We start from the raw sequence: 23,014 nt of genomic DNA, 5'->3' as shown, positions 1-23,014 counted from the left end.
ATTTCAAACTGGAGAAAAAACTATTCATGGTTAACACACTTTGAAATTTGATGTTGACTGGATTACTATATCACCATATCTCAAATGGACATAGTCTAGCTTCAACTAACCTCTACAATTATGCAATTTAAAAAAAAAAAAATTATATAATATAAAATACATAAATTATCATATTAGTTCACTATGTATTATATATTGCATTGACTGAGGAATAAAGGTGGCTTTAGTTGAATAGAATTTATGAAAAGGATTTTTGGATTCAGCTAACAAAACATTAAAAATTTAAAACTACAAGTCATAAAATACATTATGATAAATTATCCTTGATTGCATACTTCCATAAAATGATAAATTCCACCTAATTATTGTTAATATTATAGCATAGGTCCTAATTATTAAGTATAAATACATCGTTCAAGCTTATATAATATGTAACTCTACAATATTAATACCGCAACTTTATGACACTACACTCAATCAATTTTACTTTGAGTGCATGTGTCGTGTTGATAGCTTAATAATTAGTTGACAGTCATAAATATAATTAAAACGTTTGTAAGTATATAATGCCAAAGGCACATGCAGAAATTATTAGCAAGTTATACGATGAACAAATGTACTTAGGCCTCAAAATAATTTCTTCCTAAGAATAAAAATGGTAATAATAAAAAAAATTTTAAATTGGTAAATAACTTTATGGTATAATATGTATATTTTAAGCTCAATTTACCTTTTCATCAGTATAAAGGATTTAAATTCTAAATTTTTAATATTAACTTTGGATATAATTTGCTGTTCAATAAATATTAACATATTATGTGGATTAAGACAACCTTGTGTCATTATGCTCTAAGTTTGGGTTGCACAAAAGCTAATTTAAAAAATTTATACTCACATGAATTATATCAATTTATGAAAATATTTAGTAAAAGTTCAATAAAATATATAGTTTTGTCACTTTCTGCCAACCAATTTAACTACATCATAATTATTTTATTTGACATATATTATTATCTTATTGACTGCTGTCTGCAAAACGAAAAGTACAAATTTTATTTTAGTTTAGTAAATAACAATTATTAAGTCTTCTAAAAATCATCCTATTTGATGTGAGAAATGAAAAAAGAAGACATTTCAAAACTTACTAAATAAAGTGTTAAAAAAAAAAAATAAATAAAATATTAAATAGCCGATCAAGTGTAAGTATAAAATCAATTAATTTGTTTAGAATATTTTACCAGCAAATAAATTATGCTAAGTCCCATAATATGAAATTTAAATGTTTAATTAGTAACCAATATTGATAGCTCGTCACAAGCAATTTTATTTAACGCTTCATTTTAAATGTCATAAGTGAAGTTTTTGTAAGACTGATTACTAAACTTAGCATAGTTTTTAATTTGTATATATGCTGTTGTAAATATATCTTAGCTCTACGTGAAGAATTGAATTTTGAAGGCAATACCTAAGTGAATTGATGAAATAATAACAAATTCCGCTGTCATAATTAGGTTACCTATTTTTTTTTAATTAAGCTTCATTATAGTCTTAAAAACTAAATTTAGGTACTTCATTAATTTAAAACTTATACTTTTATAGTTGAGATTCCAGAAGAATTAAACAAATTTAATCATACAGATGTACAGATGAAGAATTTATGATACAATTAACGTCTGAAAATAAAAAAACTATTACAATAAGTGTTGACATCTATAATAAACATAATCTAACCTTTAAAAAAATGTATCATTATAATATGTAAATCACTCTTTAGTCTTTAGCAATATTTTAATTTTTTTTTTCAAGTTGTTGTATTTTTTTTTTTAGATTTATTTTCATTTATCTAATAATATGGTATTATTAAATATATAAATTTATATTATATATTAAATATATATCTAGGCACTAAATACTAATATATTTTATGTATTTATTTACAACAATCAATACTGAAAAATTGTTTTGATTATTTTATCACATATTTTTTAAAGTTAAAAATAGCTATCAATGTTTAACTGCTTATAGGGTTACTTACTTTGACCTAATATTTATTTTTACATTTCATTCAGCTAAATGGTACCCATACCAGCTAAAGTTAAGCTATTAATGTTCTGAAAAAAAATTGATAGGATTACATTAGGTAATAAATAGATTTCTTTAAAAAAATTAATTAGTTAAATTAGTTATATAATAATAATAGGTATATATTATTCAGAATTCAGATCAAAAATAACATTAAATTACACTTCAAATTATCACGACAAAAATGTAATGCAATTTTAATCCAAAAAATATTTTATAATGACTGATGACCCTATAAAAAAGTAAATAGGTACTTATATTATTACTTATTATAGTTTACTAAATCATATATAAATATTGAAATATTAATTTCAATATTTTCACTTAGATATTATAATAAATAATATATTTTATCCAAGGTTGTACATAGAATAATTATAACACAATCTTTCTATTTACAGATAATAAATATACTATATTTATAGCATAACACATTTATTCAAGTTCAAGTCAACCAATTCACCCTGATAATTCTGTTAGTTGTTTACCAACTATTCACCTTTAAATAATTCAGAACAAGCTGATAAAACTGTCTTTAAAATGGGTTTTAGTTACCTACTAACATGTGACATCTACAAATTTCAAAACTCATCAGATTTCTAAATCACACATTATCTATACATTTTTTTATCGATTAATAGCTTTTTAAATTCCCAATTTGTAGATAGATATTGCATTAAATAAATATCAAGACGAGAAGAACAGAATAATACTATTAGAAATATACATAATGCATCGTTTGAAGGACAAAGGTTGATAGGTATCTCTTAATTTTGAATAATTATCTATCTGTATTTGTTATTTGGATGAAGTGATTAAAATTACCCCGGGGAAATTGTTATTGGATTTAATAATGACTTCAGTTAATAATTAATACTCTAACAGATGCAGTTAATCATGTATGTAGATTGTTGATCTAAATTGGCAATCAATTATTAAATAATAATATTGTTTATTTTAATGGCACGGCAACGTCTGGCGTAATTTCAATGGATTACAAGCCAAAGTGCAAGTTATTTCTTATCCAAATATTGTGTAGGTACTAGGTATGTTCATTACATGCAATGCTAAAATTTAGTTCTTATAGATTCACTGAGAAAAAATACCATATAATATTTATTTTTTTTTGGAATTATTTAAATTATCTTTAGTCTACTGAAAGACAGCCCTGTAAAACACGTTATTTTAGAATGCGTACTCAAAGAAATGGATGGTAAGATTTTTAGTTTAATATTATTATTGAAAACTCTTTTAACCACAAGTTAGATTTGATAATTCAAAACCCGTCAAGTGATGAAAAATAACATCAAGGTAATAGGTACTCTATTGTATGGCAGAAATTTCTAAGACAATATATTTGCACTTCACATGTTAAATTCAATTAGTACAAAAAGTTAGCTCAACTTTTCAATCACTAAATTCGGATGATTTATCAGTGGTTTATTCGGTCGTCTCTTAAAACAACTTCAAATAAACAAATCATAAAAGCTTTAAATGTGCATTAGAAATTAGTTAGTATATCGTATATATGATGTACTAAAAATAAAACTCCAATGTCGGAAATTAAAAAAAAAAAAGACAATTTGAAAATTAATCTCAATTCTATGCACTATACTATGTATAAAAAAATACAAGAAATGAAGTGTATTAAATTTTATCCGACTTCAGATGATATTGTTTTTCAAGATATATCGACGTTTTAGCTAAGAAACTTTAAATATTATAACTGCAATAGACCAGTGGTGATCCCAGGGGGTGGACACCCTGGCTTTTGTCATATTATTTATTTTTTTAAGTTACTCTGGAATTTTATTGATTAGATTAATTATTAAATAATAGATTTGGTAACAATTTAGTGTTGATAACTCAACGAATTCGATGTATAAATAAAATCAATATTAAGGCTAATGACCATGAGCGTAGGTAGGGCGGTTGGATGTTCAAACACCCCTCGAAATTAAAGATAAACTGAACAAATAATTCATATTTAATTTTAATGTTTTATAATGAAAATGAATATTCAGAATTTTGATCAACAATTAAAATTTTTGCTAAAGGCTTTTCATTATTAATTTGTACATTTTATCAAAATTTAATTTTCAATTTTTTAAGTTTAGAAGAATCATTATTTAACTAAATTGGTTAATTTTAGTAATCATAATAATAATAAAAAAAATTGTAGAGGTGATTAACATTACTTCGCTTAATTTATATAAACTAACACATAAAAATGTCAGATATTCTTTAAGTTTATATTTTAGAAGACAAATTGAAAAACAATTTTTTTTTTTATATGAGTAAGACAAATATTAAGTATTTTTGAGGTCATATTCAAGATTGACTAAATATAATTTTAACGTTTTGAAAACTTTAAGCATTGATATTGTTAATAGTATTATTAATTAAATTTTATCCAATATAAATACAATTTACTTATTTACCCAATGTTATAATTTTAGCTAAATTTTGTTTGACATAGTTTTTTTTTTAACAATTCAGTCCATTAACATCAAATTTGGTTTATCACTGATCAAACGTTATAATCAGTATTGGTCAAAAGTAAAAATTATATTATGATGCAATAAAAATGAGTTCTATTTAATATGCACAATACCTAGGATATAAAATAATTTCAATTTTGTAATTTACAAATATGCAACAGTACTGTATGTATCATTCTTATCTTCAATTTTGATATACTTAATGAAAAATTCACACATTTAACTTAAAATATTTATTAGAAGCAACTTAAGCAATTATAACGATTATGACTATCAACTATAATTGATATTTAAACTATCAATAGTTTATATTTAAGTATGCTACTAAATGGAAAACATTTCTAGACTATAAATTTACACGGGAATTTAATTATTTTTAGAAAATAATTACTTATTAGACCAGATTTGTCACATCTCAAATTAGTGTCAAACACCTTCCATGTTATTCTAAAATACCCTTAAAAATTACTATTAAATGAAAATGTAAATAGTAAATTAACTTGTACTCTTATAAAACGATAACATAAAAAATAATTGTTATTGTATAGTTGTTAGAAGTATTAATGTATAGTTAGTATATTGGAATAGTTATCAATGACAGGCACTCAAAGAATAACGTACATTTACTTAAATAACATAAATAAAAAAAAATCTGGAAATCTAAGTAGTTCTTAAAATATATAGATAAGTAAGACAATTACATCAAATATTAATTGCTAACTTTAGGTAACTAGTATCTTTTTGTATGCAATATAAAATCATAAGCTGGTATCTTACTGAAAATTAAATTGTTTAAAAAAAAGTATATACTTTTATCACTAAAAAATATTTAAATTACATTCAGTCTATACATGTTAATTAAATTGAGCAGATGTTCCTAGTTTTATCCATTTTTACTTTTAAAAACCACAGTATTATTTTAAATATTTACTGAGTATTATTTCCACATTCAATTATTTATTTGTGTGTCTAATAATACAAAGACCTGAAAAATTTAGTAGCTTGAAGATATGATATAGACGATTGAATTTTGTATAAGACAACTTTACATAGAATGCATTAATCTTAATCTTCTTTATCAAATATCAACGTTTAATGAAACAATATAAATTTAAGTGACATTTAAAAGTTTTTATAATAACTAAAATGCCATTCTGTAAATTAATTTTCAATAGAAATTTAAGGAATTATCATTCAACACATGAAGAAAACGTATGACAAAAATCCAGGAATTTTATTTCTAATGGTGCAAAAAGGAATGGGGAGAAGAAAATTCAACGATATTTTCACAAATAAATCAGGCGAAGTGAACAATAATAGGCATTTAAACTGAATGAGAAATGTTGATGCACACACTAGAGCACAAATTATGTTCGATTGATGTAAAAATTACACATACAAAATCATTTAAATTAAACCGTATTATTATGTGAACAAAAATTCGGAAGAATGAGATAATGACAATAGTAGAAATTAGGCAGTTGTTGCCGGTTTTACTTCTTCAAGGTTAGGCATGGTTTCTTCGCTCTTCTCTTTACCTTTGCCCTGTATAATGATAAATAAATTAAAAATAATAACATTTCATAAAAATATTGTAACTTTTTAATTTATTAAAAAAAAAAAAATTGAATTTATTAATTACCGCAGTTTCATTCTCAATGTCATCAAGTTCAGGCATTTCTTCGTCATCTGAATCCTCATCAGAAGGTTCATTATAATCTCCTAATCCTCCAAATTTAGGACCACCGCCGCCTCCACCCATCATACTAAGCATCTAGTTTATAAAAATGAATAAATATTTTAAACCTACTAAGATATGATTAAAACATTATAAACATACATCATCAATGTTTCCATCTCCACCGATTCCACCAGCGCCTGATCCAGTCTCATCGTCTGAATCATCTTCATCTTTCCATTTCTTGAAGTCAACTTTTAACCAGTGATATTTCTTTTTCTCTTTGGTTAAATGTGGCCAATATTTGGTGTCAGTAGATGGCTTTTGCAAAACCAGTTCAATGTTTCTACCACTAACTGTTGTTTTGCTATTCTTTTATATTAAAAATACAATTAAATTAATACAGAAACTAATAGATAGGCAATATTAAATTAATTTGTTTAATTTACTTCAGGTTCTATTGGTGCATACAATGGTATGGTGATTTCATACAGATTTTTAACTTCAAAGCCAGCAATACTACGGAAAATTATTTGTTCAGGTTCGATTTTAATATCTGGATTTACGCTATCTTCTACGCAAATAGTAACATATATCACATTATTACGTTGTGCCCAAACGACTGGAGGAATCATAGTCCTGAAAAAATAAAAAAAAGGTAAATTATTATAATTAACAATTATTGGTTAAATTTAAAATAACTAATCTAAAATATGAAACAGTGTGATATTTAAATACTAATGTGTTGAGCAATAAAAACATATCTTATTTATAATAGGAGTTATCACCATTTAAAAAAAAATAAATATTTAAATTAAGATTTAATTTTTCAAATGTAATAACAAAAGTAGAGATATCACTTTAACTGTTTTTTTTTCTAAAAGCAATATGATACATGTGTTAAATTTAATACATAGACATGTTATTCTTTATCTAAATATATTGTTGAATTATGTTTAAAATATTAATATTATTTAAAGATTATTACAAAGGTGTAAATAATAATTGATAAGCTAGTCCACTAAGTGGAATACCTTAATAACCTTAAGTCTTAAGGTTTATTATAGTTACAATCCACACTTAAATGTCCTCTTGAACTATCCAAATTACATTATTATAATTATATTAAGAATCTAAAAAAGAATTTATTTATTTTTGGTATGTTTTAATACAATGCAGTGAATATAAATAATTAGGGCAGTATTGGGCAATAAATTAAAAAAATTAAAAGGTACTTTAATGTTTTCCCAACTACCTTCAGTTTAATTTTTTTATTTAGACTATACATGTTTACAATTGTCGTCATTCATCATTTAAAGCAGTGGTTTTCAACCGGTATGCTGCGATAAATCTATTAATGGTGTTAATTTTGTATATATATATATGCTTCATGTATTATATGAATTGGTGAGCCACAAAAATTTTGTAGAAGAATAAGTGTGCTACATTGTTAAAAAGGTTGAAAACCACTGATTTAAAGTCTTACCTGGCAAAGTTTATTTAGAAACACAATTTAGCTAATGGAGATTCATTCGATAATGTATAAAAAGACATTTCAAAAAATTTGTGACCAAAATTAGAATTTTAGACTATAGTAGGTTAGTATGATTCAACTCTCCACGCTTGTGATTTTTATCTATATATTTAAATAATATAACCTGTGATAATTTTATGTTTTTATATGTTATAGATTCTCTACTTCTGTGATAATAAACGTTATACTATTATACATTATACTTATATAAATGACAAATTCATGTTGGTCAAGACTTTGAGGAGCTAGTTGAGGGATCAAAATAATGAAATTCAGACTTGTGATATTCAAGATAACAGAAAAGTACTTATTAAAAATTTCCTAATAGCAATTTAAATAAAATCCAAAAAAATGTAATTTATAAGCTAGTTAGGTTTCTATAAAAATGTATGTTTTTATTTGTTATAAAGTACATTCTTAACAATTCAATAATGTATTTTTAACAACAGTAACATTTTCTCAATATCACAAGCAATGCCTTTATTATATCCAAAGTCAGTTTAAAACTGTTCAGTAAAAATATTAAACAATAAACAATAAGCCAATTTTGTTATAAAAATACAAATTATTTGATTAAATAACTGAAATTATGTTTAAGAAAATATTTTTATTAATTGCAGTACTTAACTATAATATTGTTTAGTTAATAACTAAGTTAGGCCAGATATAAGTATCTACTTATAGGCCAAGAACTTGAAAAATCAAACATGACTTTGACCATAAACATGTATTCAAAGTATAACACGAATGATTTTATACTAATTAATGTTTAGTAAAGTGATTATCAAAACCAAAGCAGTACCTCAATACATTTCAAATCTATCACAATTCAAATATCAAATAACAAAAAAAAGTTTCTTCTTGTATCGCATCCATACACCTAGGAACTTAATATTGATTTATTAATACTAAGGTTTCTAATAACATGTTGTCATTTAATAACACATTGTATATTGATCAATATATCTACCTAGGTTTTAGAATGTTTTTAGTACTATATAGTAAAGATTAATATATCATACATTACAGTTAAAAATTAAGTATATTTAAATTTGTCATAAAACATCAGCTATTAATTGTGCACTCATGAAATTTGATACTATTATCCTGAGCAATATTACATTATGAGTTGACTGATTTGAAAAAAATCACAGTTTGTTATAATTGTACAGTCAGAAAAACAAATAAAATTTAAAAAAAACTCCGTCATCCTGTAATTGTTGCCGGATGCTCATCATACTTATAACATTTTTCGTTTTCTTTTGTTCCCATAGGGCATTGGCGAGCGTAGATTATGATGGGAAGGGGTGACAGGGATGGTGGGGAGGAGTGGAAGGTGTATCACGTTTGATCGATAAAATACATTAAGTCAAATTCAAGAGATAAAAATGATCAACCGTCAACGAATAAACTATCCACTGTATCACATAATCGGGAAACAGTACTATAAGATATTATCGATGCACATGCTGCCGGATCACCGAGGAACAGGCGTCATTCTGCTAAGACGATTTTTTCGAAAACAAATGTTGAAAGGATTAAGCCTTAAATAAATTGGAAAGATACTGACCAGAACAATAGATCATCCGTCTGAACTTGCAATAAACCAGACGTTAAGATGTGGGAACACTGGAAATGTTGGAAAACCGAAAATGACACACACGTGTGCGCGATGAGCCGACATACGAGTATGAAATAGTGACACTACGAATAGAAATGGCGGTTGTCACCGCATCCCGTTGACAGCTCCCCCATTATAAAAGCCTAACTCGATCTCATAAAAATAGTTTCACGACCAACGATTGTTCGCCGTTCAGACCCAACATGGCGTTATCCCGACGTATGCGAGAGACTATAAAAAAATTATTCACTTACAGTTGATGCATATTGTTGATGATGCGCGTCGAGTGTATAATTTGAGTTGTAATGGATTGCTGCCAAACGGTGCAAATAATGAAAAGCTAACTCTGAGTACGCGGGAAACGTAAAATTTGCAAGCAAATCACCGGCGAAATGTACAGTTCGGCGATCAGAAAATAACAAGTAGCTACTAACCACTCTAGGCAACCGTAGAATGAAATGTAAAACGTCCTGTTTGTCGGTGAAGTGGGTTGGAGAGGGCTGACTGAACAGTGAGTAACAATATCGGTCGATGGAAGAAACTACATTCGTTGCGCATCATGGAGGAAAAAAATGATGACGCGAGCCATTGACAACCGCGGTTGACTAAATTTTATTATTCTTCAGTATTCACATCTATTATAATATTAATTATTATTGTTAATATGATCACCAGATCACTTACTTGATACCAATTTAGTATTTATTATTAATTTTATCAAAAAACATTTTATGCTCCTCTAGACCTTTATTCTAAACTTATTAATAAGCAAACCAGTTACAGCAACATTTATAAATATTATCAAGCAGGGCATCCATAGTTTCAGTCAAAAACTAAATTTTCGTTTATACAAAATTTATGTTCTTCCAAAATTATCGTTTAAGATTTAAGAACTACTAGTCAATAGTCATAATACTCATAATATTCTAGTTGTATGTAACTTAGATAATCATTGTTTTATGATATTCTAAATATTATATTTTCAAAAATAGTACGTTTTCATCCATAGTGTAGTTAAATTATAGTTTATGGAGAACATTAAATAATAAATATGTTAACTATTCTTGTACCAGCGTCAAATAAATAATTACACAAGAATTATATTAATCCCACTTTATTTACTTAACGAAAAGAAAACATTACACAAAGTTATGACACAATATTCGGTTCGGCTTACAGGCACTCCTAGCATCCCATGCAGGCCACCAACTAACTGACTTGTCTTACAAGTCGTAGATACATTTACACATATCATAGGGGGGAGGGTAGAGCTTATCTTAGAGACGTTTACATATTATATTAAGCTATGGTACCTTGTCTTAACAAATAATTTTAAATTATTACTAGAAAATTTCAAGCAACTATTCTGCGAATCGCATTCTAATATTAGTATATTTTCAAGATTTTTAAATTCTATCAATTATTCAAACGAATTTGTTATATACAAATAAATAGTTCTAAATTAAATATAGGTAATATACCTAACCAATAAATATATATTTATTTAAAACTGTTTATAAATATATTATTTATCAACTGCAATACGAAAACTATTATCTTTGTGGCTATGTAGAATTATTCAGGGGTAACATAGAGGGGAGGGGGTGCATTCGCATCAACATTTTTTAAAACACTTTCTTTGCAGGCTTGTCAAAAATAAAATGTAAGCACCGATATACTTCATTTTTTTAAACCAGATTAATAGTCATACTATTGTTTTATGATATTAAATATTTTTATTTTTATAACTCCATAATAGTTTATTAATAAATTTAAATGTTGTTAAATTAAAATAGTAAGTGGACAAATATAGAAATATGAGTAAAGTGGATTGTATATTGTGCCATTAGATATAAGCAAATATACTCATAAATACATTTCCAGTTTTATTTAACTAGTTATATTATGTATTTCGAGTGTAGGGCGAAAAATCCTATAATTAGATTAGTTAAGGTTAGGTATTTTATTATTAAAATACTTATATCCATACATTTTTTTTGCTAATTATAAATACCAATAGTAATTACAAAATAAATACGTTAGAAGCATTAATAATTTGATAAAAATTGATACAATAGTAATATTTTCATACTATTATGACGTAATCTATTGAATTATTACACAAATATTCAATATTTTTAAAATTCTACAGAATCGATACCTAAGTCCAGTTATGTAGATAACCCTGGAGTCTGGAAAGGCAATTTAGAGGCAACCATGGTAGTTATGAAAATTAATGTTGAAGGAAAAAGAAAGTGAAGAAAATTGAATAAAAAGTGGTTAGATAGAATAAAAAAAATTACATGAAAATAATTGGTGTAAATAAAGGACAGATGAGCACTTTAGAAATGTAGATTGTAGGATAATGGCTAACGGCTAACTTCATAAAGTTGTCAGAGAAGGCAAAGAAGAAGACAGAGGAAGTAATCCTCACTTATCATAGTTAAAAAATAAGTAAAAGGTGTTCATGATTGTGGCTTTGTAACGATTTTAAACGGCCTGCGAACATTTTGACACCAATAATAAAAAACTGAAATGATACCCCCCCCCAGAATTATTAAAAACAATACCTATAGTATAATAACTGTTTTCATATTTAATTATTACATCTAGACAGACATAAATGCATTATATGAAATGAAATCAATAGATAAAAAAAAAAAACGATTTTTGGGGGTTAACAACTAACGATAAACGTCTGCTCACAAAGTGGCTCCTGGATAATTTTATTTTTTAAGTAGTTCTCAAAATAACATAGGTATTAAAATAACCCACTCGATACATATAATTTACAATGTAACAGAATGGTATACCTATCACCCTTTTTTAAATTGTCTTGTATATTCTATAATGCAGATAGATTTTGTTTGGAATTTGACTAGCTATAATATTTTTTTAATAGCAATAATTTAAATACCAGTATTCATTAGTAGTATAGTAGTACAACAAGTAGTATTAAATTATAATATATATACGTGTGTAAGTCATATTTAGATTATTTAGATTTATGATAATTGATATACAGTCTTAATTTACGTTCATTTGCATATTTTATGTACTCGTATGTATTGCAGGTTTATATGTAAATATTAAAAAAACATTAAAGAAAATATATTATACTACTCACATAATATTGTATCTACTAACTTACAGGTAAATAATTAATCGACTTTATTGGTTACAATGCCACATGGTTAGGTTAGGTAGCTAATATCCTCAATGTTGATATTTTTTTTTTGGTTTTTGGAACCTATTTTTGATGATAAAAATTATGATGAACACTTAATACTTATATCTCTTACTATAATATATCATACTGTCTATACCTACATGTTCATATATTTTATTATAAAGGCATTTATTTGCATTTATGTGGATTTTATATAATACTGGTAATTTAAGAAAAATTATATAAATTAGTATGTATTATAATTTGTAATATTGTAATAGATAAAATTCCATGGTTACCATACGCACTTACTCACTGGATCTATTATCTTTTGTAAAATAAAGTAATACTAACCCTATAAATATATATTATAAGCACTATATTATCTAAGATTGGGAAGAATAGGAACTACCTAAAAAATTGTTATGCTAATTATTTTACATCTGAGTGGTGAATCCTCATCGGTTATAAGAAGGAGTGAGACAATGAGTTGTTTTATATAAATGGAAATGCACTCTAGTTTTATTGCTATGGTGATTTCCTGTCGCCTGTTGAAATTTGGATGAATATGCCATTTTATAATAATTTTTTTTTAAGTATACTATTTTGGTTGTTGTGAAATTTGATTATTGTTAAAATAAAGTATAATACATATTATTATAATAACAATTAATGCAAATGGTATGGTAGCGTTCATTTATTACTTGTAGGTATTTTTTTTTATATAATATACTTAGCATATTTCTTTAGTATATATAAGTCTAATTTAACATGTCAGAATATCTTTTTTTCATGGTAAAATAAATTAAGTAATGACATAAAATCTATTACGTGTTTGCTTTCTTTGTTAAAAAAAAACTACGTGACATATATGTTGAATAATAAATTAATTAAAATGGCCACAATTTTTAAAAGTTAAAAACAATTTAAATTATGAATTTATATTTTTCTCGGATCTAATTTATGAGTTTTTACGTTACCTACTTTATTTTTGTTTAGCATGTAAAAATAAAACAATGTGTCAATATATAAGTATATTATACCTGTATGAATATTGTATATTATATATATAATTTAAAATCTATGTATATTTTTACGTGTGATGAATGCAATGAACGTGATATTGAATAAAAATATATGAGCTCATTCATGGAGTAATATACTTAAATATTACACTGTACATTTTCTAATGCATTATTACAGTACTTATTTAAAGTTCTCTTCTTTTCATTAAAAATATAATTCATATTATTGTATTATATTAGCGTACTTATGCTATTATATTGATTTGTAAATGCACCTGAAGATTTACTTATCTACACATTATAACATTTATTTAATTGAAAGTAACAAATTAATAATAATTGCACTTATAGAGTAGATAATCGTTAACAAGCTAAAAATTTAACGTTTTATGTCCCCGAGATGTCGACTATTATTACAAATAAATGGAGTTGGGGTAATTTTGTAAAAAGTAAGAATATATTTTTGTTATTTTTACAATAAACTATTTTAGATGTTTTATTTACATATTAAGGGATAGTAATTTTTTTATGATTTACCTTGTCTTTGGATTAAACATTAAATATTAATATTATATTTTCAAATTCAGTAGGTACTTCATTCTTTAATATTCTCAGTTATTTTAAAAATGTACATGTATAACGATAATTTTAAATATTTTATAATTATCAATATATTTAAAAATTATTTTTAACCAATATCAAATTAAAATAATACGAGTATATAATTTTGAATGCATTATTGTACTTAAATATTTTTGAACATAATAAGACTTACCATTCATAAACTTAGATTTGCTGATATACGTATAACATCAGTACACTGGTTTAGAATTTTTAGATGTTTTTTGTCTCACACATCCAGACAAGTCTAGTATACGTGATGATTCTATGACATGGACTCATCGTTTATGCGCGCAAATACTTACGTATGGAGAGATACCAAATCATGTAGCATTTATAATGGACGGTAATAATAGACGTTATGGTAAGAAAAATTTTATTTCCACGCAAGAAAGCTATGCAAAAGGGTGAGTTAAAATTGTATCAAAAATATTTAAAAAATATTTAATTATAACCTTTGAGTAATATTTAATTTTTATCATAAAAAATCGTAATAAATCCTTATTAGGTATTTAATTATTTTACTACCAATAACTATATTATATTTGTTTAAAATTTTAACATAACATCAAAATAGGGTAAATATATTTATTTTAATTTTAGTAAGATTACTCATATAACTAAATATTTTACATACCTACCTACACAATTGAATAATTTGTATTTAGAAGTAAAATCTAAGTTATATTATGTGCAAATTTAAATTATTATAGGTTTTACTTATATGGATACTTGAGTATAATAAATTTAGTGAGTTTGAGGTAGGTATGTAGGTTTTAGCTGTAGGTAGTCACTAGTCGGTAGGTTTAAACGTATCAGAATATGAGTATATCATTCCGGATATTCAATCATTAGAGTATGGATTTATATATCTTAAAAACAAGAAATCCCTTTAAAAATACTATTTAATGAAGGTATTTATAAAACAAAACTTATAAAAATGCCTTTAATTTTTTTTTAAATGTGATGTTCAATAAAAAAAATCAAACAAAAATATATGTCCCTACTATTTAAATTAATATAGTTTAGCGTTATCTGTGATTGATAAAAGTCGTAAATAAAATGACCTACATAATAAACATATAATATATATATATTATACTCGAGTAATGGTATATAATATATTTGCCATATTATTTATTTATTATTTATAGGTTTGACAAATTATTTGAAACAATACAATGGTGCTTAGATTTAGGTATAAAAGAAGTTACTGTGTACGCATTCAGCTTGGATACCTTTAAGAGAACACAAGAAGAAATCGATGCATTGTTTGAGGAAATAAAAATATTTTTAGAAAGGTATAGAGTGATTGATGAAATACCAATTTTTATTATTAACTTGGTAAAGATCTAATAGGTCCCTAATTAAGAAGGACCCAATCATAAATTTAATTGTCTAGCATGAAAATCGAAAATAGTGTACATCATTTAACAATTACTATAAGTATCTACTATCTATATAGGTAGTAAGTACTGTAGTGTGTATTTGTCTATAATAGCAGGAAAAATGTTATTTAAAAACTTCAATCTTGATGTATTTTCTATACCTAAATGATTCATCTTTTCACCAAATCAAATTTAACATTGTAAAAAAGATTGAGTTTATTATAATACCACACTATTATGTGTAATTTATTATGATCAAATAATTTAAAATTTTGTGGATGCCTCTATAAGTTATATTATCTCTTTACTTAGGTAACTACCTATAGTGTCTATGTAATAATAATTTATATTTAACTAATTTTAATGAGGTCAATAGTTAATTTAAATATTATGATTATAATTTTGTTTTAGAGATAGATTGAATGAACTAGGTGTATGTACAACATTTTTTGGTAACATCAAAACACTACCAGATGATTTGGTTAAGGCATTAGAAAAATCAAAGCTTATAACAAAACAAAACAATAAGATATCATTAAATATTGCATTTTCTTATACTGGTAATTTGAAAGAACTACATATAAGTTTTAAATAAAATACTTGATTACCTATGTAATTAGGTAAAATATAATATACATTTAATTTATAATTTATATTATCTAATATTTATTATTTTAATGATTTAAATTTTAGATAGTATTTTTAACAGTTATCACAGTACTTATGTTCAATTAAATATTGTTTATTAATAAATATTATTATTTTAATATTCGTTGTAGTTATAATTTTCAAACTTATTAGTTAGGTATAATAAAAGACTAATTACCTACTAATAAACATTATTTTTACATTTCTCCTGAATTTTATGTAATTTGTGATTGAATAATGGATTGAATCATATTAAAAATATTTTATTATTATATTCATTATTAAATAGTAACTTAATCAACAATAAAACAAATAAACCAATAAATTAAAAATTACTTTTTTATGTACATTGTGTAAAAGTATAAAACTATAGGTAATACATTTAAAAAACATTTAAACTATTTTTTTTTCAGGACATGATGAATTAACAAATGCATTTAATCAAATATCTAATGGTATTAAAAATAATGATTTGGAGGAATCAGATTTATCAGTTGAAATATTAGATAATTGTATGTATACTTATCCGTCCACACCACTTGATTTATTAATACGCACATCTGGTGAGACTACACTGAGTGATTTCATGTTATGGCAGGTAAATTTATAGTTCTTGAAAATATGTTTTATTTAAGGAAATTGCAGTTTTATCTTAATTTTTTTTAAATATATTTTTTTTTTTTAGTGTGCTTACAGTTACATTTATTTTACTCCAGTCTTATGGCCAGAATTTACTGCATGGGAGTTAATGATTGCTATTTTCATGTATCAAAGAAATATTAGAGCATTTATACGTTATAAATTACCTACTAAAAAATTGAGTTCAAGGGCTGAAAAATTTGTTGAAAATGTACATCAAAACTGGTTAAATAATCTTTATACAATTGCGTGATAATATTAAAATTTAATTGATTTTATTTTTAGTGTTAATAAAATTAAATATATTTACATAACAAAATTTATCTATGTATTCATTTATGATACATTGTGTATATTTAGAATGCTATGTATAAATATAATTTGCATATATGCATGAGAAAGTTATACAACATTTTAATTTTTAAGGTTTATTTATTTTTATTTTTTGTATACATTTTGGTGTTAAATAATTCATTACTTATTTTGCTGTTCAAATTTTGCTGCCCGGCAACTTTAAGGCCATTAGCTATGGATAGGAGCAGTAGGTGTTTTTGTGTAAGGTTTGTTCGTAAAGTTTGGTTAATACGGTTGGAACACGTGTGTGTACGTATGTGTGCCATAAATTCGTCACTAAGAACTCGGGGGTATCCATCTGAGAGCAAGCGACACCGGCCAATGCTTGAGACCTCAGAACACATTATTAGCGACTGAAGCCAATCACCGCCCCACACCAGGCCACAGTCACAATTCTTATTAGTTATTTCGTTAAATATTCTTTAATATACAAACAGTCGTTTTTTCTGAAAACAGTTTGTGAATACCTATGGTTGTAAAATTATTCTTAATACAAATTAGCTAATTTCTTTGAAATTTATAAAATATTTTAGTTAATTTTTATTTGATTTTGTTTGCCTTTCTTCATATTTTAAATGCTTTATTATTAACATTAGTACAAAGGATATAGTCTATAAATTACCTACTAATCTAAAACCTTTATTAGCATCGGATATGAATCATTACGTCGATACGTAATTACGTATAAATACGGATCAAATTCTTTTTTTTGAAAATCTTGATTGACATAATGTCATGAATCGTGATGATATAATTACCGTAATCTGTAGGCATCAAGACACCAGGATATGATGTAGACTGTAAAGAACCAGAGAAGTTACTAATTAGTAAACAATTTCTATATTGTGCATTAAAATAAACAATAAACATATTTTTATATTTAAATTTTTATTACTTATTATTACTCATTAGTCATTATAATTTATGAGTGGATAAAGAAAAAAATAAAGATAAACTCTCAGAACTGCATTGTGTACACACATTATTATTTATTATTAAAAAATTATGTATAATATAAACTATTCGCACTACCTATTCAGTTTACTTTATAACATTGTAATGACTATAGTACAAAGAATTAATGCTGTATGTATTACCTATACTATTTAGCATATATTGTCACATAAAACTGAACCTATGTAGTTTATATACGAATACCTACCTAAACATGTAATTTATGGATGGTATTATGTTGAATTTTAATAAAAAATTAATATAGTGTTTTAATAAAGTGCACAATAAAACAGTAAATTGATGAAATACTTGACATTTTTTTTTATTCTTTATTTTGATGTTAAGACATGAGCACACTTGATGTGATTGTAAATACATATAATAAGTATCAACATAATGTGGAAAAGTATCTAGTAGTTACTTAATATTCACAAACAATAATTTAATCAGAATAACATTAAATATTATAATAAAAATACATTTCATTAACTAACTATAGGTAACAGTGAAAATAACTTTTTAAGAGTTAATTTCAATTTTCAACATTAATTTTAATAAACTTTTAAAATAAATATACATATAATTTAAGTATTGAAGTTAATTACATTAAATTAAAAATTGTATAGTTGTAAGATTTGTCTGAACTCTGAGGGTATGGGTTAAGATTAAACAATATTGTATTAAGGGCTTTTCCTTTTGTTTTTGTAGGATTTGTTACAGTTACTTCACCCAGCATTTGATTTTGTTGGCCATTGGTGTGTTGATGTACTGATTAGACCAACTTGGATATTGACAGCAGCACACAACATCAGAAAGTGAGTAATTATTTATAATGCTGTTGACAACTGTGCGTAAAATATTTATATTGAAAATTCAATTTTGATTACAAGTGAAAAGTTCAGCTTACCATTGGCAGCTCTTTGGACAGCTGTGCTAGGCGACTGGAATAGAGATGTAAAAGATTGAAGAGCACACGGGGAAGCATTTACCAATTAATAAAGTGGTCATTCATAACAAGTTTAACAATTACCAAAATTACATGGGTTAATTATGAAAAAAATTCTAAGACAATAATTGAATTTCACTGGTACTAACAATAGAATTTCACAGCATTTATGAAACTATCTAGGCCAACAAATATCACTAACACAAACGTATGGTGTTTGTATTTGCCATCATCAATAAATAACATGCCAATTCCAAAGGTATGTGTCACAACTGGATGAGCTAAGTTAAACCAAATGGGCCTCTGTCGGATACATTGCAGCAAATTAAAGCGCCTGTGCACAACACATCTGTCTATAGAAAAAAATATGAACCAGCAGTTCATATAAATGATGGCCATTTGTGTGCTGGCAGAATGGATGGAAAAGGTACGTTGAACAAATTCTAACATATATCAGTTGTACAGCTTAAGGTAACCAATTAAAACAATGTGGTCATTAAACAAATTGCAGGGAGATTCAGGAGAGCCATTGCAATGTTCAGATCCAAATGGTCGATGGTTCTTGGCCAGTCTCACATCGTTTGGTTAGGGGTGTGCCAGACCAGGATATCCAGACGTATATACAAAACTTTTATTTAATTTACCATGGATACTTAAACAAATAAAAATTCACACAAATCAATAATTTTAAAAAACTTAAAAAATTATAAGTAAATAACAATAAAATAAAAATTTAAATGTACATAAAAAATGTTAGAGAATAGTTAAAAGTGAAAATAAATTATGTGATCAGTCATAGTTTAACCTGTCGTCCACACAAACGGTTCTAACCGTTCGTCTGGAGGTAATTTATTATTTAACAGTTGTACAGAGTCTAGTGTCTTGTTTAATAACAGATGACAAGAGTTCAGTTGTTTATTCATGTCGTCGATACATTTGAATTGTTCGTTGATTTTAGCATATTGTTTATATGACGCTACATATAAATTTAACACTTGTGTGGTTTCATTGTCAAGCTGCAAAGAATCAAATTTGATTATTACTTAGATATTAACAGTTTAATAGTTTTAATCTAATAATAATAGCAGTTATTGCATGGCTTAAGTTTTAGATAGATAGTATGTACCTCCAAAATTTGTTTATTGATCAAACTTTGATCTGCAGTCACTGCTTTGGCACAACGGCTCATGTAGGCCTGATAAAGTAGACATAGTCTATAAAATGCATTAGCATCAATTCTCTCTAATGCTTCACGATCTCTGGCTGCTGGCAAAGATACAGTGCCTCGTATTATTGGCAAAAACGATGGTACTAGCTAAAATCATAAAATCCACACTTTATTTTTATACACACAGTAAATTTATGAAATAATAGTAATTAGTTAAAAGTATCAAAGGAGCTACTAGTCATTTGTTATTGGATACAATTAAAAATTAAAAATAATAGAAATGAACACTTATATGAAACTATATGAGATATTTAAGTACTTTAATAAAATAAACAAAACTACATAATATTATATAATATGTTCTCTAATACAGTGGATTCCGCTTAATATGGGTAACCGCTTATTGTGGGCAAACATGTCTGGTCCCAATACAAATGTATATTAACAATGTTAAATAAAACCGCGTAATATGGACACTCGATTTGGTTTATGTGGGCAATTTTTTTTTATCATAGCATTAGAATATACACATAAGTATTTAAAAACAACTAATTTAATTGGGTTTTGTCATATCTATGAGATTGTGTTTATCGAAAATAATAAAAATCATTACCATTCAAACAAACAAAATTTCGCCAAAGAGAGGCAAAAAAGTGCATTGATTTCTTGCAGAAGTTCTTCATGCAAGAGGGAAACGAAAATAGTCCGTCTGATAAACTTGAAGTGTGTGCCTATTTTATCAACCAGATTCATATTAAACAGCTTAGACAACGAAAAATTACGTTTTGTATACCTTCTACATCCAAAGATTAATTTTATTTAATATAATATATGTATTTAGTTTTATTTATATACCTAGTAATTATTTAAAATTGTTTTCAATTATATGATAATACAAATATATTTTTTTATTATAATTTTTTTTTTTTTTTTTATATTGTACATTTTGGTTTAATTTTATTTGTGATATAAAAGACAATAATAAAATATTATTAAGTAAATTAAACTTACCTACCAAATTAAAAATTAATATTTTTATTTTAAATTTGTGTAATCTAAGTATATACGTATTAAATGTCTGTTTATTACTAATTCAATTAATTTAATTTTTTCTGAAACAGCTTTATGTAACTACAGAAAACATAACTATTGTTTATATCAGACATAAATAGATAAGTATAAAGTGTAAACCAAATTAGTAGAATTAATACATATATTTAAATTACACTGCTTTTTTTTCATGATGACACAATTTAATCAGGACTAAAACGAGAAAAAAATTCACCTTCATTCGATATAAATCTTCATCCATGTCTTGGTTTTCTTGAACAGCTGCTCTGACCACCACGATGTTGTGTTTAGGTGTGGACTTTGGGGTTTTCTTCACCGATCGTTGGGGTTCCACCTGCATTGATCGACCTCGGCTCATGATGCTGGGTTTCTTTGGAGAATCTAGAAATGGTTTTAGTGTTGTTCATCTAACGTTTATTATAGTTAACTAATTGCACCTCCAATTGGTCGGTTGACCGTGTATGATATGTATGGTAAGTCAACATCACTGCACACACTGTGGCCAGGTGATGTGTTTGCGCTAGCTGCCTTGCTCTGTTGACCATCTTGCGAATTCCTTGGCCAAGAACTCTCGGGCACCGATTTGCCCCTCTTAAGTTTTGTATTTTTCGCACCCGAATCAGTAGCATTAGATTGCGAACTCTGTTCTGAGCCCATTGTCGAATGCGGACGGATCTCTAGTCTACAACCGCAACGAGCAGGCGATTGACCAACGACTTATTATAATTATTAAATAAGCAATAATAAATTACCGACAACCGACACAACGAATTAACGACTGTACTTAAAATTCAAAATTAATTTTATTGCAGGACTTCAGAATGCAGATATTACGAAGTTATAAAATCTATCGAGTGATAAATAATTAGTTGATAACAGAACTGTTGTTGTGTGATAAAAATCCTCGTATTTTGGATTGCATATCGAGACGTTTAGGGCGATGCATATAATATAAATACAATTTTATATATGTAGTAGTCTTCTTCTTATAATCTTCTTCTTCTTCTTCTTCTCTTCTCTTCTCTTCTCTTATAATATAAAACGAAGAATAGTTGCTATAAAATACACGGGCCGATAGGTTTAGTGTCTCGACCAATCGAAAAATTAAAATTTTTTCTGTATATATGTTATATATGCGTTATCGCCCGTGCGCCGTTATCGTTATCTCCCGCCGTCGTCGTTATCGGTCGTTATTATCGTTGTTTTTATTATATATCGTTTTTTCAGCTTTTTGCCCGATTTTCCGGCCTTTGGAGACCTCTTTCCGTCGCGTTCTCGAACCTATAGCCCAGAGTGGGTCTTTTTCGTCCCGTCCACGCGTTTTCCGATCACACGTCCCCGAATTCCGTTCGCGGCCGTCTCCGTCACGTCCGGAAAACGCTTACTCGCGGCGCGTTCTCCGGTCGGTCATCGTATCGTCACGTATGTACTACTGTTTTCTTTTTTACGATACGATAAATCATTTATCCGTATCGAATACGCGTCGTTTTGTTTTCGGTGTCTCCACCCTCGAACGCCTCCGCGACCATATCGGTACTGTCTCGACTCTCGACAGCGTACGAAATACGATTTATTATGTGTATAAAAAAGAAACGCGCGTCGGGTTTAACAGATT

General features: G+C 26.4%; 3 protein-coding genes and 1 pseudogene across 4 annotated transcripts; 2 read left to right on the top strand and 2 right to left on the bottom strand.

Moving 5' to 3' along the window:
* Positions 1-5,796: 5,796 nt before the first annotated feature.
* Positions 5,797-9,878, bottom strand: LOC112594152 (co-chaperone protein daf-41-like). Its single transcript, XM_025338808.1, has 5 exons — positions 9,671-9,878; positions 6,711-6,900; positions 6,424-6,633; positions 6,226-6,357; positions 5,797-6,128 (listed from the first exon to the last, which is right to left on the bottom strand). The coding sequence occupies exons 1-5, from the start codon at positions 9,679-9,681 to the stop codon at positions 6,057-6,059; spliced, it is 615 nt and encodes a 204-aa protein (XP_025194593.1). The 5' UTR covers positions 9,682-9,878; the 3' UTR covers positions 5,797-6,056.
* Positions 9,879-13,855: 3,977 nt separating this feature from the next.
* On the top strand, positions 13,856-17,159 carry LOC112594201 (dehydrodolichyl diphosphate synthase complex subunit DHDDS-like). 2 transcript variants are annotated; one of them, XM_025338869.1, is made up of 6 exons: positions 13,856-14,059; positions 14,449-14,638; positions 15,386-15,532; positions 16,031-16,179; positions 16,681-16,865; positions 16,953-17,159. In XM_025338869.1, the coding sequence occupies exons 1-6, from the start codon at positions 14,011-14,013 to the stop codon at positions 17,157-17,159; spliced, it is 927 nt and encodes a 308-aa protein (XP_025194654.1). In that variant the 5' UTR covers positions 13,856-14,010. The 2 variants fall into 2 exon arrangements, with proteins under 2 accessions (XP_025194654.1, XP_025194653.1); XM_025338868.1 differs by having other exon boundaries at positions 14,440-14,638.
* Positions 17,160-18,561: 1,402 nt separating this feature from the next.
* On the top strand, positions 18,562-19,860 carry LOC112594222 (annotated as a pseudogene).
* Positions 19,861-19,875: 15 nt separating this feature from the next.
* LOC112594207 (BLOC-1-related complex subunit 5) lies at positions 19,876-22,388 on the bottom strand. The gene is made up of 4 exons (XM_025338876.1): positions 21,837-22,388; positions 21,614-21,780; positions 20,287-20,475; positions 19,876-20,176 (listed from the first exon to the last, which is right to left on the bottom strand). The coding sequence occupies exons 1-4, from the start codon at positions 22,054-22,056 to the stop codon at positions 19,961-19,963; spliced, it is 792 nt and encodes a 263-aa protein (XP_025194661.1). The 5' UTR covers positions 22,057-22,388; the 3' UTR covers positions 19,876-19,960.
* Between the last annotated feature and the right edge of the window lie 626 nt (positions 22,389-23,014).

The sequence above is a fragment of the Melanaphis sacchari genome, unplaced genomic scaffold (genome assembly GCF_002803265.2).
Source record: "Melanaphis sacchari strain LSU unplaced genomic scaffold, SCAv2.0 Contig221_pilon_pilon, whole genome shotgun sequence".
NCBI lineage: Eukaryota > Metazoa > Arthropoda > Insecta > Hemiptera > Aphididae > Melanaphis > Melanaphis sacchari.
The sequence above is the reverse complement of the archived record's forward strand: the minus strand, read 5'-3'. Positions and strand labels throughout refer to the sequence as shown.

Bases quoted from the DNA above. Each gene is read 5' to 3' on its own strand.
- LOC112594207 (XM_025338876.1), bottom strand. From the start codon at position 22,056: ATGGGCTCAGAACAGAGTTCGCAATCTAATGCTACTGATTCGGGTGCG. The intron at 21,781-21,836 runs GTGCAATTAGTT...AACCATTTCTAG, and splicing joins GGTCAACCGACCAATTGGAG to ATTCTCCAAAGAAACCCAGC. The intron at 20,476-21,613 runs GTGAATTTTTTT...TTATGATTTTAG, and splicing joins AAGATTTATATCGAATGAAG to CTAGTACCATCGTTTTTGCC.
- LOC112594201 (XM_025338868.1), top strand. From the start codon at position 14,011: ATGTCGACTATTATTACAAATAAATGGAGTTGGGGTAATTTTGTAAAA. The intron at 14,060-14,439 runs GTAAGAATATAT...ACACTGGTTTAG, and splicing joins TTGGGGTAATTTTGTAAAAA to AATTTTTAGATGTTTTTTGT. The intron at 15,533-16,030 runs GTATAGAGTGAT...ATTTTGTTTTAG, and splicing joins ATAAAAATATTTTTAGAAAG to AGATAGATTGAATGAACTAG.
- LOC112594152 (XM_025338808.1), bottom strand. The intron at 6,634-6,710 runs GTAAATTAAACA...TTAATATAAAAG, and splicing joins ATGCACCAATAGAACCTGAA to AATAGCAAAACAACAGTTAG. The intron at 6,129-6,225 runs GTAATTAATAAA...ATCATTATACAG, and splicing joins ACATTGAGAATGAAACTGCG to GGCAAAGGTAAAGAGAAGAG.